General features: G+C 37.4%; 1 protein-coding gene across 1 annotated transcript; it reads right to left on the minus strand.

Annotated features, from left to right (window-relative positions):
• Positions 1-9,381: 9,381 nt before the first annotated feature.
• On the minus strand, positions 9,382-9,777 carry LOC149172745 (uncharacterized). Its single transcript, XM_089426446.1, has one exon. It carries the CDS (start codon positions 9,775-9,777, stop codon positions 9,382-9,384), a length of 396 nt encoding a protein of 131 aa, XP_089282572.1.
• Positions 9,778-19,377: the final 9,600 nt, after the last annotated feature.

Genomic DNA, 19,377 nt, shown 5'->3' on the forward strand with positions numbered 1-19,377 from the left:
ACTTTGAAAGTGGACGAGAAAAGCGATGTGTACAACTTCGGTGTGGTTCTGCTTGAACTTGTTACAGGGAGAAATTCAGTAGGCAATTGTGAATTTGAAGATGGTATGAATCTCACAGGGTGGGTGAAGAAGACAACGAAATCTGCCAAAGAAATTTTTTGGAAGATTATAGATCTAAGGCTGACCAATGCTCCTATGGAGGAAGCTATGAATGTATTCTTCGTGGCCCTACTCTGTTTAAAAAAATAGAGTGTCCGCAAATCCACTTGCGTGAGGTAGTTCATCTGCTAACATGCTTTCCAAAGTCTAACGCCTCACATTAATTTTCAAGTTCCTATAATCTTGCGGATGGGAATTGAAGAAGCCAAAATCCATTCTTAGCGTTGATTCGGTGTCTTTGATCACATGGTTTTGCTTAATTGGTGTTGATTTAGTGATTTGCAGAGTTATTTATGAATATGAAAGGTTACAATAATAAGTTTAGTAAATTATATTATGTTGGAGTTAATGCTTACATTCCATATTTAAGAAGTTGGTTTGTGATGGTTGAGAAATTCTCTCAACCTCTCTATCTAATTTAGGAATAAGTTGGATTTCAGAAACTCTATTTAATAGAGTAATCTGAATGTAAATCGATGTGTGAATGTGTTTGCACATACACCATTTGTGCATAATATATGATTGAGTTTCTGTAATTGTGTTGTTTTAGCTATTTTTATCAAATTATGTAGGCATTCAAGCGTTTATGAATGGATGGAATAAATATTTGTCTTATGTAGCGTGAGAGGTATCAGCAATAGATCGGTATACCCTTCCTAAGCAAATCGTATATTCTTCCGTGTGAAAACTTGTTGCTATAAAGAAAAAGGATCCCAGCACGGATTCACCTAATAAGTAATTGATTAAATATTTGCATTGGGATTCAATAAATAATTGCATTTTTTACCATAATCTAAGTTATCATAGTGCAACATTTGGGCATCAAAAAGCGTATCTGCATACAAAGTAAATTTGTTTCTGTAATGTACGATCCGCATCGAAACAGCTATTAAGTGATTAAATAAATCTCCTTTTCTTAATTATAGATGAAAATTGTTGGTGTAACCTATGAAACGTTATTACGCAATTATGTTGTGCTGTGTAAACGTAAGCATCAAAACAGTTATTAAGCAATTGAATAAATATCACTACTATTCAAAATAGTGAGATGTACCTCCAATGGAATGGTAATTATATTCTTATTTTACTTGAAGAAAAAAATAGTTCGAAGTTGGATTTTGACAGAAATATTCAGATGTGAAAGAATAATGAAGAATAACAGAGGCTCGTAAGGCAGGGAAATATGCCTTCAACAAATCACATTTAAATACACAGAATTTAATTGGCCTAATTATACACAAATGGGTGTTTTCTGGCCTGTCCCTTTCTCTCCTCTTGTTGCATCTCGGTCTTTCTATTTCCTATTTTTTGTCTATAGTTTCCAACATATTTGAAATCAATGTTTGATTATATCAATCTATTATTATTACCTAATAAACCTTATCTCTTAATGAGCGAGCCTTCTAGAAGAATTATTTAATAATTTAAAAAATAAAATCATTTACATTAAAGACTTGAGATTTCTCGTGAAATGCCAAAACCCTTATGGAGTTAATCAACCAATGTTTGAACCACTGAGTATGCTCCTGCATTTAAAAAAGGATATTGTGTCCAACTCGGAATGATATTTGAAAGATTCCTCATCAAATGCGAAAACCCCTTTGGGAGTTAATCAACAAATGTTTTAACCACTCAATATGGTTTCAAAGATGCGCAAAAATATTGTCTAATTCTACAACTAGCTTTGAAATATTTTGTTATGTCGTTACTTTACTTTTTTTTTTCTCAATATATGAATTTGAATGATAAAAATATTGACATAATTCAATTATGAAATGGATTTTTTAAATCAAAGTAGGATTATATTCTTATCAAAATTGAAAACCTCTCCTTGCTTTTAATAAAAATTTCATTAAAAACTTAATTTTCAAATCACAAAATTTTGAACAAAATATCTTTTAAAAAATGTTTTTTTGCAAATAAAATGGATAGAGACTCTAATACTCAGTGCAACCATTTTATTATTATTGAAGACCGTGGTCAATGATTTTTGTCAATTTTTTTTTTCAAAAGAAAAAAGTTGTTTTTTCTATATTAAAAAGAGAGTAAAAGTGCATAGTCGTTGACCCTTTTTTTTCTCATCCTGACTCTTACAAAAAACTAAACATTCATCCTGATCCTTACATGTAACATATGGGTCAAAATCCAGAAAAGGTATAGATTGCAGTCATTACTAATCCTTCACGAAAACAGATTGTCCATCATATTGCCAAGTTAAAAGAAGAAAAAAAGTAGAAACTAAGATAAATGTATACTATCAGCATCAACCCTATTATCATGCTTGTATAATGCATAGTGGATAACCCCAAGTGTTTCTTTTAATCCCTTTTTAGAAAGCATACCAACAATGTTGTTATGTTCCCTGTATATGTTCTCCTAGGAGATGTGTAGGAAGGAGTGCTCTAAAGTGTAGATGTGCTACATCTAATAAGACAACAGTGGAGGATCAAAGCAGTTGATCCCCTTGATCCAATCTATGTATCTTTTGGAATATCCTAATACATGTAAATAATTGATGTTTAACATGTTAAATCTATCAAGAGCATACATATGAAAACATAAAAGAAAAAACAATAAACAATTACTAGAGAAGTTTGGTTCTCAATCCATGACCTCAACTCTCATTTGAATCTCATATATTCATGGCAGCAATGAATACTTTATTATATACCCAAGATATTTATAATTATATTATCAATTATCTGACTAACCTCTGATTCTAATCTACTGCCCCTAATAATATGCTGAATAATAAATTTCAATACTGACAACATCTATTAATTTGGTACCCTAATTTAGATAACTCACAAACACAAAATATGTTGGTTAATTTGTAAAAAATTACATAACATAACATAATTAAGCATTACCCTCAACACTTCCCCTTAATTCTTAATGAGATGATTCAAAGCATATCCCTCATGTATTGAAACTTCCCTTTCGGTAGTGCTTTCGTAAATATAACTGCAAGCTAATCATTTGTTGTACAAAACTTTAGTTCAATTTCTCCTTTTGCAACTTAGTATTTTATGAAATGATATTTGGTATCAATGTGTTTGGTGAGATTACGAAACACATGATTTTTAGTTATGGAAATGGTAGAAAAGTTATCATTGTAAATAGTTGTGCCATGTTTTTGTTCTTGTTTTAGATCTAGTAAGGATTTATTCAACCAAATTGCTTCACATGTTGTCGTTGTTGCTGCAATATAGTTTACCTCTATAAAAGATAATGAAATAATTGGTTGCTTCTTTGAATGCCATAATATTGCACATAATCCAAGGCTGAAGACATTACTTGAAGTGATTTTTCTATCATCAACAGATCCAACCCAATAAGCAACCAACCCAAAATTATTTGATGAAGTATACCAAATTCCATAATTTCTTGTTCCACGAAGATACCTCAAAATTGTTTTTGCTGCTCCAAAATTAATCTTACTTGATATTGAATGAATCTAGAAATCAAACCTATTGCATGCATAATATTAGGTCTAGTGTTATTAATATACAAAAGGTTTCCAACGAGACACTTATAGGATTCAACATCTACCTTTTCAGCTCCATCTTCTACCAAAATTTTTTCATTTATATTCATGGGTCTGCTCATGCATTTATAGTTTCCCATTTTTCATTTGCTAAGAAGATTTGAAATATTTTTTTCTTGTGAAATAAAAATTCCATCATTCATTTGTATCACTTCTATGCCAAGAAAATAATGAAACAAACCCAAATTGGTCATTTAAAATTCAGTCATCATATCTTGCTTGAACTCTTCCACTAACAAATAGCTTGAAGATGTGTATATCAAGTCATCAACATATAAGAAAACAATTAGTATATCATTACCATTTGACTTGACATATAATGTGTGTTCATTTTCACTTCTGTTAAACTCTTTTTTCAAAAGATAAGTGTCAATTCTATTATACCATGCTCTTGGAGCTTATTTAATCCCATAAAGAGCCTTTTTTCAGTTTGTAGACTTTGTGTTCATTTCTTGTTTCTTCATATCCTTGGAGTTGATGAACATCTACATCTTCTTTCAACTCACCATTTAGAAAGTCTCATTTAACATCAAATTGATAAACTAACTATTTATATTGTGATGCCAATCCCAAAACTGTTATGATTGTATCAAATATTGCAAACAAGAGCATGTGTTTCGTTGTAGTCAATACCTGGTTGTTGAGCATGTCCCTTTTCTACTAACCTTGCTTTGTGCCTTTGTATATATCCATTAGCTGCATACTTTGTTTTCTACAACCATTTCACCCCAAAGACTTCATTTTTAGTATGAGGATCCCCAAGATCCCATGTTTCATTCCTCTTAATCAGTGCCATCTCTTCATCCATTGCTTTGCACCAGTCTGAATCATTTACTCCATCTTCACAACATCTTGGCTATGCTTCAATCTGAGATATCAAAGAAAAATTAATATACCTATAAATTTCATTTAAATATTTTGTCTTTCTCGGAGGAGGGCTTGGACTTGAAACATGACTTGAAGTTGCTAATGATGATGCAGTGGACGTGTCATGTGAAGTATTTTGAGTAGTGGATGGATTTTCATAAACGAAAGGTTCATCTTCTTGTACAATAATACTTGGATTTTTTTGTTGAGCATTTTGATTCCACTATCGTTCTTCTTTCTCATCAAAGAACTCATCACGAATAATCATTAGTTTTTCACTTTGTGGATTGTAAAATCTATAATGTTTGGTTTCCACACAATATCCAATAAAAATGCATTTCACACTTTTATCATTAAGCTTTCCTCTCTTTTCAATAAGAACATGAACATAAGAAATGCAACCAAAGACTCTTAAATGAGAAACATTGGGCTTTCTTCAACACCATGCTTGATAAAGGGTAATATTTTGTACACTTCTTGTCGGGAATCTATGAAGAAAATAAACAGATGTAGCTACAACTTCAGCCCAAAAAATGTTTGGAAGGTTTTTACCTTTCAACATGCTCCTAGCCATCTCAGCAATTGTTTTATTCTTACCTTCAACAATGCCATTATGTTGGGAAGTATAACTAGTTTTCAATTGTCTTTGAATTCCATTCATTTTACAATAAGAATAAAACTTATTAGAAGTGAATTCCCCCGCTCGATCTATGCGTAATGTTTTTAGAGAATAACCACTTTGTTTTTCCACAACAACTTTAAATTATTGAAATATGACAAATGCATCAAATTTTTCTTTAACGAAATATACCCATTTTCTTCCACTAAAATCATCCACAAAAATAATGAAATACTTATTTTTGTGTAGAGACAAAGTTTTCATAGGACCACGTATATCTTCATGCACTAGCTCCAATGGCTTACTTTATCTGCATGTTTTTCCTACTGGAAATGAATCGCTACGTTGATTACCAAGAATACAGCCTCACATACTTTATCAATAGAACTAATATCGGGTAAACCTTTGACCATTTACTTGTTATGTAACAATTTCAAGCCTTCCATCTTCAAATTTCCATACCTGATGTGGAATATCTAAGAACTATCATCATAAGCAACATTTAATGTTGTACTTGCTTCAGAAGGGATATTTAAAGCAAAAATTCTATTTTGTAGCATATTAATCTTGGCAATAACTTTACTATGATCGACTGATTTATTTTTTCTTAAACATTGTCATGATTTCAAACTCACTCCCTCCTTTGCTTATATTCATCAGAAGCTTTGTAACCGCCATAATGAAAAAGTGTTTACCAAACTTAGCATGGCAATCATCCATGGAGAGATCTGTGGGACTAGAGCTGCTCTGAATAAAATATCACCTTCAGCCTATTCTCTTCACTTGAAGTTAGCACACAGAATCCGTAGTGATCCATGGTCTGTTATTAATGCCTCTGCTGCTCTCAAAGTTGAAAAATAAGGATTTCGTTCACAAGAAAGGTAATCGGGTAAGATTTTGAAGCTTGAAAACAAAGTTAAAAACATCGTTAACAAGACTGTGGCAGTGATTAATAACATAGATTTGGTAGTGACTATTAACGTAGACAACATTAATAACACAAACAGGGATAGTGTGACTATTAACCCAGACCACAATCGATTGAATAGTGTAGTTTTCAGTCAGACCTCCAGTGCCGAGAATGGATATATGAATAAAGGAACACCTTTGAACATTCCTGTGAGCTTAGTGATTGATTCCAATGCTAAGGACAGTAATATCAATCACTCAGAGGCTCTGTTAAACAAGGGTGAAGGTTCAGATGTGGTTGACAACTTAAATGCTACGTTTGACAACTCGGATGCCGAGGCATACACTGGAATTAACATCACCTTGAACGTTGCATTAGTCAACAACAATACGGATTCTAAGAACGCACATAATTATGATTGCAATCTCCAACCTATCAAACTTTATATTGACAACAATAGCGTTAACCTACTGGTAAAACACGTTGATAAGGAAAAAGTTGTCAATGTTTCTTATTATGAATTAACTAAAGAAGAAAGTGAGGTGTTAAATAAAGGTCTTGGGTTTGCTATCTACCCTAAGAAAATTCCTATTGAGAGCATAATTAGTTGTATAGAATATGGTATTAAAAAAATTGGATGGAGTAGATAAACAACGTATTCGACAGGATTGTGCTCTCATTATGAGAAAATCCAAGCACCCTAAATGTAATTTTAGTCCTAAACAATTGATGGATCTCAAGAAATTAAGAAATAATGACAATATTTTTATTTAAAAGCAGATAAGGGTGGAGCCATTGTGGTTATGAATAAGGATGAATACAACCACGAGATGAAAGATCATGTTTATAAGAGTGGGTGTTAGAAAAGGCTTCAACATAATCCTATCCATAGAATTATTAATGAGGTGAAGAAAGAAATCAAAGAATCTAATCTTGATAATAATCTTAAGAAGAAATTAATTCCATGTAGTGAGATTACCCAAAGGATCTATGGCCTTCCCAAAAAACATAAAGAAGGGACCCCCTTAAGGCCTATTATGAATACAATTGGTTCTCCCACCTATATGTTGGCTAAATATGTCGATATTCTTAGGCCTCTTGTTGGAAAAACAAGTTGCTTTGTTAAGGATTCAAAATATTTCATTGATTCTATCAAAAATGACTTAATACAACCCAATGATCTAATGGTGAGCTCTGACGTGGTTTTGTTGTTTACCAAAATTCCTCTTGATGAAGTAATAGAGGTTTTCAAAGGCATTACGGACCCTTAAACTGCAAAACACACTAAGATATATCTAAGATCAACCTTTTTCAGTTTTCAAGGGGAATTCTTTGAACAAACCTTTGGTGTGGCAATGAGCTCTCCATTATCACCTATTGTTGCCAAAATTTTCATGGAAATGTTCAAAAAGAATTCCATGAACACCTATCTTTTGAAACCAAACTAATAGAAGAGATATGTGGATGACACTAATGTAAATTGGCCCCATGGAGAATCTGAACTTAATAAATTTTTGGATCATCTTAATGGAATATCTAATGACATTGAATTCACTATGGAACTTGAAAACAACCATTCCATTCCCTTATTAGATATTCTCCTCATTAACAAATAATATGGACACATTGGACATCGAATATTTTGAAAGAAGATTCACACTAATAATTATCTCCATGCTAAGTCTCACCATCATCCTGCTCAAAAGATGGGAATCCTTGATGCACTTATCATGAGGGAATTAAAATTGTCTGAGAAATATCATCTTCAATAAGAAATTGATCACCTTATTAATGTTTTACGTGGGTCAGTTTATTGTTATAAGGACATTTGCAGAGCCTTCAAAAATCGAGAAGGAATTCCCCTTCCCTTAACTCTCCCACCCTTAATGGGAAAACATTTATCCTATATATATATGTGGTACCAGGCATGTAGAATGGAATTGAAACATCATTCACCCCCCTTGAAATAGTCCACCAAAAAATGAGATCGGTGAAAGATAGTGTTGACTCATTGCAGTTCAAAGGTGTCTACAAGATTAATTGTTCCTCTGAATTATGCTACATTGGGGAAACAAGTCAATATTTGAAGATAAGGTTGAAGGAACATGGGGATGCTATTAAGAAAGAAATAACACTCTCCTCCGCCCTTGCTGAGCACTCATCTATAAATAGACATCGCTTATGCCATGAATATATCGACATTATCACAAAATAGGTTCACTATTCTAAGTGAAAACTCAGGGAAACTCTTAAAATCATCAATCATCCCAATAATCTCAATAGAGATGGAGGAATTTAAGTTGGTAGAAGTTGGTTCCCTCTAATCTCTAAAAATTAAAATTCATTACTTTTCCTCCCTCCTTACCCCTTATGTCCCTCCCTCTTTTGCTGAGTTACATACTTTAATCACCTTTTCTTCTACCCTTCTCCCTCCCTTCATTCTTTCATTCCACCTCCCCTCCCCTCTCTCCTTTGTTTTTCTTTCCTATGTATCTTCCCTCCTCCTTTAATTGATTTATTTCATACTCCTCTTTATTCTATTTATTTCACATTTCTCTCTCCTTCTTTCATTTATTTTACTTTATGGTATTTATTGTTTGGTTTTTTTTCTTTTCTCTATGTTGTCTATTCTTCTCATTTTTTTCTTTATGTTTCTATCCTCTTTTAATTTTATTTAATTTATTTTTTTTGGTTTTCTTAATCATTTCTTTTATTTTGTGCTTGTTTCCTTGTAATTTTCTTTGTTTTAGTCTCCTATATTTATTGTTTTATTTTCTTTATTTTCTTTATTCATTTCTCCTTAGTCTTTTGTATTTTATTTGTAGTTTCTTTCTCTCTTTTTATATCCCGCTTTCTCCTCTTTATTTGTTCCTCATATTTTCTTTGTTTCTTATTTTGTTGTGTTTAGTTATTATTATTCTCTTTATTTTTTTTCTTGTTTTTATTTTATTTTTATTATTAATAATATTTTATTATTTTATTAGTATTTTATTTTTATTATTTTTTTTTATTACTTTATTATTTTATTAGTTTTATTTAATATTATTATTATTTTTACAGAAACGGTTATGGGATTTCATTAAGTGTTCGGCAAAATTCCATAATTCCGGTTACAAAAGGTGAAACTAGTTTCTTGGCCTTTCTCCAACCATCGAGTCATGACGCACTGGCTTATAAATGCCTCTTTTTACAACTTATCACTTGCCTTCTTACTGCTGAATTCCCAAGCTTATGAATGCATACAAACTAGTTTACCAAAAAACAGTAAAACATAGAAAATTAGGGAATTGGATCCCAGGAGATTTCATTATCTCTGAGGATAGTTCCAACACGTAGCTGGGCTGCCTTGTTTGCCTCTATGTCTACTTCTTTGTTGTTGCTTCTCAGGATATGAAAGAATTCTAATTTTAGGAGCTTTGTCATGTCTTTAATTCTTGTAATTTCCCTTGCAAGTTGAAGATCTGCTAGTTTCGTGTTGTTCACCATTGCATTGATGATGACCTGGGAATCTCCAAAAACAGTTGCTTCTTTGTGTCCCAGTTCTTTGAGCATTTTAATCCCTTGGAACAGAGCCATGGCTTCCTCTTGGATGCTTGAAGAGTGGCCCATTCCCCATGCAAATCTATGTATAGGTGCTCCTGCTAGATTTATAGTGCGTCCTCCTGCTCCAGCCATTCCTGGGTTTCCCTTGGCTGCCCTGTCAAAGAAGAGGGTGGGGATTGTTTGCTTGGACAACCGAGATTTTTTTTTTTTTTTTTGTAGGCTAAGGTGTTGCTCTCTTTTTTCTATTACTTCAAATCAAAATACATATCAAAGAAGGTTGCCTTCCACTCGCCCTCTTGGGGAAACCGAGTGTTTATGCCACATGAAGTTCTTAATAGCCGCCCAAAAATAAAAGATCCATAGTCTGGTTGACCAAGCTAAATACACTAAGCAGTCTTTCAGATTTCTAGTCCTACTTACTTGCATATAACAGATTTCAACATCTAATACTTGGAACACACTGGAATTATCTATACTATGTATTTTCATCAAAATTAAAAAACATATCTGAAATTACTCAGCTTCTGCCTCTGGACACTGGGTTGTCTCCTTGTTTGCATTCTGATTTCCTTCCTTTATCAGTTGTTGGATCTCGTCCAGCTTCTTCTCCTGCATCTCCAAGGAAATCTGGATAATTCGGAGCTCCCTCCTCAGGTTGGGAACCCCCTGCGCAAGTTCAGCCATCTCTGTTGCAGCTTGCTCCAGAGCTTTGGCCAGCAATCTTTTCATTACCCAGTATATATGAAGGGACTATTTAAATAAAGACATTCTGCCCCTAGTGTTACTAGGGTCATGGAGAAGGAACTCCCAGTCCTCCATCTCAGAATCCGACTGAGCTTGAATGGCGTCTTCCTCCATATTCTGTATAATTCTTCTAATTCTGGGGTTCGTGTTCTGGTTATATGCCTTCTCTGCTTGCTAGATTTTCCTGTCTAGCGACCGGCTTGTCATTTTGCCCGGTCTCCCCCTCTGCCCACGTCGACCTCCCCTTGCTCCTCGGTATTTGCTCGCTCCTCTGCCTCTCGTGCTGCTCGGATCCGTCCTGCTTCCAGCCTGTCTACTTCCCCTCCGTCTGCCACTTTGCCTTACCCTTCCTCCCCGTTGTCCCGGCTGCTCATCATTGTTTTGCTGGTTCTCCCAGCCCTCTGCAGTTCTGCTACGCTCCTTATCCCGCTTGCATTTATCCTGCCAGTCCTCCTCCTCCTCAGAATCATCGTAAAATTCATATATTTCTTCAATTGTCTCTTCCTTCGCAATCGCCTTGCCTTTTCTATCCCTTACCCTGTCTTCCTCGGCTTCCATCTCTTTTGTGATCCTTGTTCTCTTTCTCGTTTCCATGGCAGCCTCAGTATGTTTTCGGCGCAACCTCTCTCTGTAAGTGCTCACCACCTCCGTTCCTCTCCTCGCTCTCACTTGCTGTTGAATCCCTTGTTGCCGCTCATTTATAATCCTTCTTTCCCTACTCCTCTTGCCTATCAACTTGGCCTTTCGATGCCACCTGTTAATTCGCCCTCTGCCTTTCCTATCAACTGTCCGACTTGCTTCATTTCCATTTATGGATTCTGACATACCTCTTTTTCCTCCACTCCACTCACTTGCGTTAATTGTCTTGCTGCGAGGTGATTTCTTCATTCTTGCCACCACACACTCCTGTTGTACTTCATCATGTCTGTCCATGATATCCTTTCTTCGCCTTAACTGACATTCATTAAATGTCTGGGTCTGCCGATCCAACTCACCTGCCCGTCGCACGAATGTTATGATTCTCGTTAGTTGCTTGTTCATTGTTTTCATTCGTTTCTTGTTCATGATCCTCATTAATGATACTGGCCAAATCCTCCCACTCTCTGTTGGGCCGCAATGATCTCCACTGATTGCCAACCTTGCCGCCTCGATCCTTGCAACCCCGATTCGCAAGGAAATCTGCCGCTCGGTTTCCACTCCTTTTCACATGATTAAAGATTTTGTATTCAATTTTTTTCAGAAGGTCCGTTATTTCTTGAATGATCCCTACCGTGCGCCAACTGTTGGTAACCTTCTCCCAATTCTTCCCGTTATTCAATTTATTTAGGATTTCAATTGCCATCTGGGAATCTCCTTCTATTTCCAGTTTTCTATAACCGTTTCGGATCGCAATTCTCAATCCCTGGTGAATCGCACATAATTCAACTTCATTATTTGTCATCTGGCCACCCCACTCTGCATAAATTCTTCTGGTGTTTCTCTGGCCATCTCGGAAAATTCCTCTGAATCCAGCATTACCTGGGTTCCCTTTGAAGCCCCATCAAAGTTCAATTTCATAAAGTTGTCTTTGGGGTAAGCAAACTTGTCGTGGCTTTGAGGTGTCGTAATAAATCTATCAATTTTCTTACTATGCACCATTTCAAAATTCAAATTTAGGTTCTTAAGAATTTTCTCTTCTCCCTGGTCAGCTTTCCAGTCTTCCGCATCCCACTTCTCTACCAAAATTGATTCTCTGGTTAAGTTCACTACTCTGTCCCATATTTTTACTGTGTTTTTAGATTTGTCTTGGAAAACTCTGCGATTCCTTTCTTTCCATACCATCCAGATCATAAAACCGGCAATGAGATCCTAGGCCTTACGGATTACTTTACATTGAAATTTTTCTTTCTGCCATTGAAAAATCACTTCATTTGTTTCTCTCGGTGACCTCTCAGGTTTCTGGAATAATTTCCCGATTTCCATCCACAGGTTCCTGGCATAAACACATTTGATTAGAAGGTGCTCTTGAGTTTCCGCTTCTTTATTACACAGGTAGCATTTTGAAGGCCCACTGAAGCCTTTCTTTTGAAGTTTATCCCATGTCAGGATCTTACCCTTAGCTACTAACCAGGCAAAGAGAGTAATTTTCGGCCACCAGTTTTTGCCCCAGATGATCTTCCAATCTTGGTTTTCATCAGTTGTTCCCTGATGGTCCGCCAGATAGTACGCCTCCTTGACCGTAAAGGATCCTTTCATAGACTTACCCCATCTGAGGATATCCCTACCCATTCGCGCTTTGACTTTCCTGGACTCTACCTCTTCCATGAACGCTTCCTGCTGCTCTTGATTTATCTCCATGCCCCATTCCTCTGGAGTTGTCCATTTCCGCCATATTCCATCCAGTTCGTTTTCCTTCCAATAATCTTTGACATATATACGATTGTCTCCTATCCTCTCCTGTATATTCTAGATTTTTTGTATTCTGCACATTTTCTCCCTCTGTTGCCAATTCTCATCCCAGAATTTGGCCTCCCCTCCTTCTCTAATTTCCCAGAAAGCATTCTTATCTACTATACTTCGATTTTGACGGGCTAGATCCCAGATTTCCGATCCCTTCGGGGTTTCCTGCATTCGGTAAATACTCTCTGTAGTATCTGGCATATCGTACTTGTGTCTCCATATTTGTTTCCATAGATCATTGCCCCCTCTCAGCCATCGCCACCAAAGTTTTGCACCAAGCACCTTGTTGAGTTTGTCTGGATCGCGTAGACCCAATCCTCCCTCCTCCTTTCGCTTCGTCAGATGTTTCCATGATACTAAGGCCCACTTCTTCTGCTGGGCCGAGCCTCCCCATATGAACTTCCTCAAGATTTCTCTGATCTTAGTGCATACCCCTTGAGGCACTGCCATAATCGATAGTGGATATATGGGGATTTCCTGAAGCACTGATTTTACGAGAACAATCCTTCCAACAATGTTTAAGGTTCTGAAAGCCCAACTAGCCACTCTGTTTTTTAATTTCTCCAGGACTCCTTGCCATTTTTTCTGTTTTTTAGAGTTGAAGTCCAAAACGTTTCCCAAGTACTTGGTTGGGAGGTTCCCTTGCTTGAAATCCAGCATCCTGGTCAAATGGCTTTTAACTGGCTCTATGGTATTGAATATGAAGGTGCAAGATTTTTCTTTATTGATTTCCATACCTGATGCTTCCGCAAATAAATCCAAGACCTTCTTCAGATTTCTCACTTCTTTTACGGTTGGTTCCCCAAATAACATGATATCATCAACGAATTGCTGATGGGTTATTGGCAGTTCATTGCCCCATAGTCTTAGCCCTTTGATTTTATTCGATACTCTTTCTTTCTTAAGGTATCTGCCCAGGCCTTCTGCTGCAAGAATAAAGAGGAAAGGAGATAGGGGATCGCCTTGTCTTATTCCTATAGAAGCCTTGAAGATTTTCGAGGGGGTTCCATTGGTTAAAATTGAGAAGTTTGGGGTTGATACAAGACTGTGAACCCACTTTATCCATCTGCTCCCAAAACCAAAACTTCCCAAAATTTCTTCCAAATATTGCCAATTGATCCTATCATAGGCTTTTGACAAGTCTAATTTAACCATCATTCCTTTTTGTTTCTTTTCCTTCAAAGAGTCGATTACTTCTTGAGTGACCACTAGACCATCTAGGATTTGTCGACCTTCTACGAACCCGGTTTGTTCAGGTGATATCAGACTATCTAGCAGGGGTTTCAGTCTTTTGGCCATCAGGGATGCAATTATTTTATAGATAACATTACATAGGGCAATGGGTCTAAATCCCTTAGCATCCTCTGAATTATCGTTTTTAGGAATCAAAGTGAAAAAAGTGGAGTTAAGAGTTGGCCATACCTTTTGGTTTATACGAGATTCTTCTATCAGTTCCAGAATTTCCTTTCCCAAGAAGTGCCAACCCGCTTGGTAGAAATCTACTGTAAAACCATCCAGTCCTGGCGCTGTTCCTTTCTTCATGCTCTTTACTACTTCCTCCACCTCTTCCATACTAGCATCTCTCATTAGGGCTCTATTCTGGTCTTATGTAACAATTCTAGGAATTGCAGTGCAAACTTCCTTTATAGCTTCAGACCTGTCTATTTGAGGTTCTGTCAGTATTCCTTTGTGATACTCCATCAACACTTTTTCAATCCCTTCCTGATCAACAATCCTCTCTCCTCTCTCGTTTTTGATAGAAAATATTCTGTTCCTTTGCCTGTGTTGTACCATTGCTTGATGGAAAAATCTAGTATTCCTCTCCCCCTCCCTGAGCCATTTTATTCTAGATTTCTGTCTCCATAGGACTTCTTCCTGCTTTCTCCTCTCCTCAAGTTTTCCTAAAATTATCCCTTCTTTTCTGCTGCTTTCCTCTGTTCTTCCTTCATTTATTATCCTTTGTTGCAAAGCTTCCATTTCTTCTTCTAACTTCCGCTTTTCCTCCATGATATTTCCAAATTCTTCCTTGTTCCATTTCTTTATCCTTCCTTTTAGTTCCTTAAGCTTAAGTTGGAAGGTATGCATTTTTCCTTTACCCTGTACTGTGCTTTGCGACCACCATTCTTCCATTTTTTCTAAGAATTCTGGGTGTCTAAGCCAGAAGGCTTCAAATCTGAAGGGCTTCTTGCCAAGATTAGCCTTAATGTCCACTTCCAATCTAATCGGCCAATGATCCGAGCCGAGAGATGGCATGATCTTTGCTTCTACGAATACATCTCTGTTCATAATTGTTTCTGATACTAAAAACCGATCTAGTCTGGATGCTATCTGATTTTTCCCCCCTCTCCTATTGTTCCATGTGTAGACTCCGTTGATAGTTGGTAAATCAACCAGCCTCAGACCCTCTATCATATCATTAAACATTTCCATATACTGGTTTTTTTTCCTTATACCTCCCTTTTTCTCTTTTAGGGACCGGATTACATTGAAATCCCCTCCTATAATCCATGATGTTTCTGGGTGAAGTCTTCGAGTTGCTTGCAAATTTTTAATGAAGTTTTCTCTGTCTCCCAGAGTATGAGGACCATATACCCCTGAGATGATAACCCTTTCCTTTGTCCCCGCTATTATTACCATGCCTGTAAGGATTCTGGTCATACTGGTCCAACTCTCGAAAATTATCTCATTTGGGTTCCACAATATTGCAATGCCTCCCGCTGAACCGATTGCATCATGTCCCATGACTTCGTATTGGAGTTTATTATTCTTGATTATTCCTTCCATTTGCTGCATGGTGATCTTTGTCTCTTGTAGAATCATGATACTTGGTCTGTCTTTTTTAGTTTCTCTTTCATATATCTCTGTTTACCCTTACTATTCAAACCCCTAATATTCCAGCTGATAATAATCATTTTAAACTTTTTTGGAGGAGTGGAAAAATACCTCGAAAAGAGGTATCACTTTACCTGAGTTTATCAATATTTCGCCAACTTTTTGTATCGTTTCATTCATTGTTTTCCTCCCTCTTTTCCTGCTGCTCTTGCCAGTCCCGCCTATTCCAATCTGATCTTTTTCCTGTTCTCCTGATATAGTATCCTGTTTTTCCATATTCTCCCCATTCCTTTCTTTATACTTTTGAAAGGTCTCCTTATATAGTTGTTTTTGGCTATCTGGTATGAATCTTTCATCTAAGTTCTTCCATTCCTGAATTATTTGTCTCATAATTCTTTCTTCCTCTGCCTCGTTTTCTTTCTCATTTTCCGTTTCCATTTGAGATTGGTCCATTAGTATTTCTTTCTTTTCAGCTGTTTGCCTTTCATACATTTCTCTTGTTCCTGTATCTTTTTCTCTGGTTTCCTTGATTATTTCCATGGGTTCGTTTTCTGGATCCTCTTCCTCTGCCACTTTATCCTTGCCCTCTTCACTGTTGTCCTGGAGTATTTTAAACTTGTTTTTACTTTCAGTGCTCGGTGACTCCGTTTGTGACTGCACCCTTATTCCTTCTTTACCTGCTTTCTTCTTTCTGTTAACCTGTTGGAAGCCCTTATCATTCTCCTCGGTTCTCTCTGTTTCCCTTTGTTGTTCTTCTCTTTTCCTAGTGTATTCTTCTTCCTTATTTAAAGGGCATTGTCTGTATAGATGACCACACTCATGGCATCTTTTGCATCTGAAGGGGATATGCTCATAATCTAATGGCTGTTGCCAGACTTCATCACGGTATTCTAGTTCTATGAATTCTGGCAGAGGTTCAGCTATATTCATGTAAACACACAATCTTGTGTCTTTCTTCGTTGCTCCCGCTACCTTGACAAAGGCACCGATCGTATTACCTATCCCTTCCATAATCTCGGGGTCCCAAAATTCCACTGGTAATCCAAACAATCTGACCCAGATCGGGGCTTCCAACATCTTTTCATTGTCAGGATTGTATCTTTCTTCCCAATATTTCATGAACAATCCTGCGTTGTTCATGAAGTATGATCCTTCCTCAAAAACCCTTTCTTTATCCCCCAGATTCGCAAATATTGCTGTAAAAAACCCTTTTGCTCCCAGTTTTAGCTCTACATGCCCCTTTGGTCTCCATCTCTGGTAAATCCATCTATATAGTTCTTTTTCCGTGGGCCAATATCCTACGAACTTGCAGATCAGTGCATGATCTTTCATATAACTGTTGTACTCCTCCAGCTTGTTATTGGGTATGACGTATCTAGGTTTCTCCTGTGCCCTAGGTAAACACTTTCCTTCGGTCTTCATTTGCCACAGCTTGCCCATCACTGGTGCTTCTTTATTATTCTCCCTGGCCTCATGCTAGATACCGCTGCCGCTTGCCTCTCCTGCAACTATGTTCTTATAGGAGGGGATCTCTCCCCTCCCTTGCCGGTTTTCCATTATTTCGCTCAGCACCCGCTGCTTGAGAAATTTCCGTTCCTGTGCGTGGATTCTTGATCTTCCCTCTGCTCCGCTCCAACTTCCCCTGCTCTTTCCCCCTTCGCTCGCTCCTTCCCGCGTTCCCTACTACTCCACCTGCAAACCCTAGTCCGCCGCTCGCCTCATTACCATCGGCATCGCTCCTCCACCATACTAGTCTCATAATTCGCTTGGACAACCGAGATTTAAATTCTTCTTCAGTTTTCCTTATTTGCCAGTCTTTGAGACTTATAGCTGTAGCTTTCGATTTTTGAAAAATGAGGTTGAGGGCTGCTCAAAACTCTATGTCCTGCTGATTTAAATTTGTGTCGTCACATTTGTCTCTTAGCCATTCGCTTATTTGACCTTTCACTGTATTTGCTACAATTTTATATTGTTGTTCCTTGCCTCTAAAAATCCTTTTATTCCTCTCCAGCTAGACCTTCCAACTGATAAATTTTGGCAGTGAATTCCATGCTGCTTTAACAGTCTTATTTTTTGGGATTGGGCCTGGGTACCTGACCAACCACCCAGCAAACAAATCCTAGATAGAGTGGGGGAGGATGGGCATTTTCGATGATCCCAGAAGCTCAAGCCAGATCATTCTTGTATATTTGCACGCCAGTGAAAGGTGAAGGGCAGTTTCCAGGCTTTCTTTACATAATGTGCATCGTGATGGTCCTAGGAATCCCTTCTTCTTGAGTCTGTCATCTGTTAGAATTTTTTGATGACATAGTAACCAGCAAAAATGAGCGATTTTTGGAATGGTAGGAGAGTTCCAAATACCTGTCCAGGGCGCCGGATTAGGAGGCACATGAGGCCTCTCCATGAATTTGGAGTATCCTTGAGACACCGCGTAACCAATTTGTTTTGGTCCCCAGCCTCTTGCGTCTTTCTTTTTTGCATGCAAAGGAGCCACGCCATGCAACATTTCTAGCAATGCATTGAATTCTGACTGCAGCTCAGGAGGGACATTGATCTACTTCCAGCTAGACCAGCAATCCTCACTCCAGATTGAGATGTCCCAGAGCATAATTAAATTAGCTGCATCCATCCAATCTTTCAGCTCGATCTAAGGTTTGAGTTCACCAACAGAGGTCTGCTCAAGATGCTATCGTGCCATAACCTGATTTGCTTGCCCTTTACTGGTGTCCAGTATGTGTTTTCACTTATCAGTGGCCCCACTTTCATGATTAAAGCGCTGAGGGGGGTCCTGTTGTTCTTTTTGGATGCTCCAGGCACCTCAGTCTCTGCCCTCTGAAGTATTTCTTCCACAGTGCCCGTTGAACCCATCCTGGCTTTGGAGCAATGATCCTCCATATCAGTTTGGCTCCCATTGCTAGATTCTGCATACTTAAGTTCTTGAAATTTAGTCCTCCCTCTTGCAGTGGCCTGGAGACTATTTCCCAATTAACCAGAGGGATTCTCTTTTCATTCTGTTTGCCTCCTTTCCAGAGAAAATTTCTAATTAGCTCCTCCATCCTCTTAATGATTCCTACTGGCGCCAAAAGAACAGAAAATTGAAAAAGAGGTAGACTGCCTAGTACTAATTTGATGAGGACTGACTTTCCAACAATGTTGAGCCAGGATGATCCCTAGGCCTGCATTTTTCCCTTGAATTTTTCTATCTGGGGGTGCCAATCTTTGCTCATAGCCCTCTTATGAAAGATGGGCAGTCCAAGGTACTTGAAGGAGGTCCAGGTTGATGAGGCTGCAAAGCCTAGACATCTGGCTATGGTATTTGCAGCAGAAGCTGATATATTCCAGCAGTAAACATGGCACTTACCCCTATTTAGATCACTGCCTGATGCTTGACAATAGTCCTCCAATACTTCTTTGAATTTATTTGTAGACATTTGAGTTGTGTTTCCTAGTAGCATGGTATCATCTACGAAGAGAACGTGGTTAATGCTCTTAGTCCCTCTTGCTATGCACAGTCCATTTAATTCTTGATCTTGCTGTTTCTTGTTTAAGTAGAAGCTGAGGACAGAGGCTTACAACACAAAGAGAAGGGGTGAGAGGGGGCACCCCTGCCTCAGCCCTCTAGAAGCATTGAAGAAATCTGTTGCTCTGCCATTTACTAAGGGTGCAATCCAGGGTTCTGAAATACAAGCTTTGATCCACTTAACAAAATTTTGACCG

This window comes from Pinus tabuliformis, chromosome 4_2 (assembly GCF_031772625.1).
Source record: "Pinus tabuliformis cultivar Carrire ecotype Pingquan chromosome 4_2, CPIR1, whole genome shotgun sequence".
Classification (NCBI taxonomy): Eukaryota; Viridiplantae; Streptophyta; class Pinopsida; order Pinales; family Pinaceae; genus Pinus; species Pinus tabuliformis.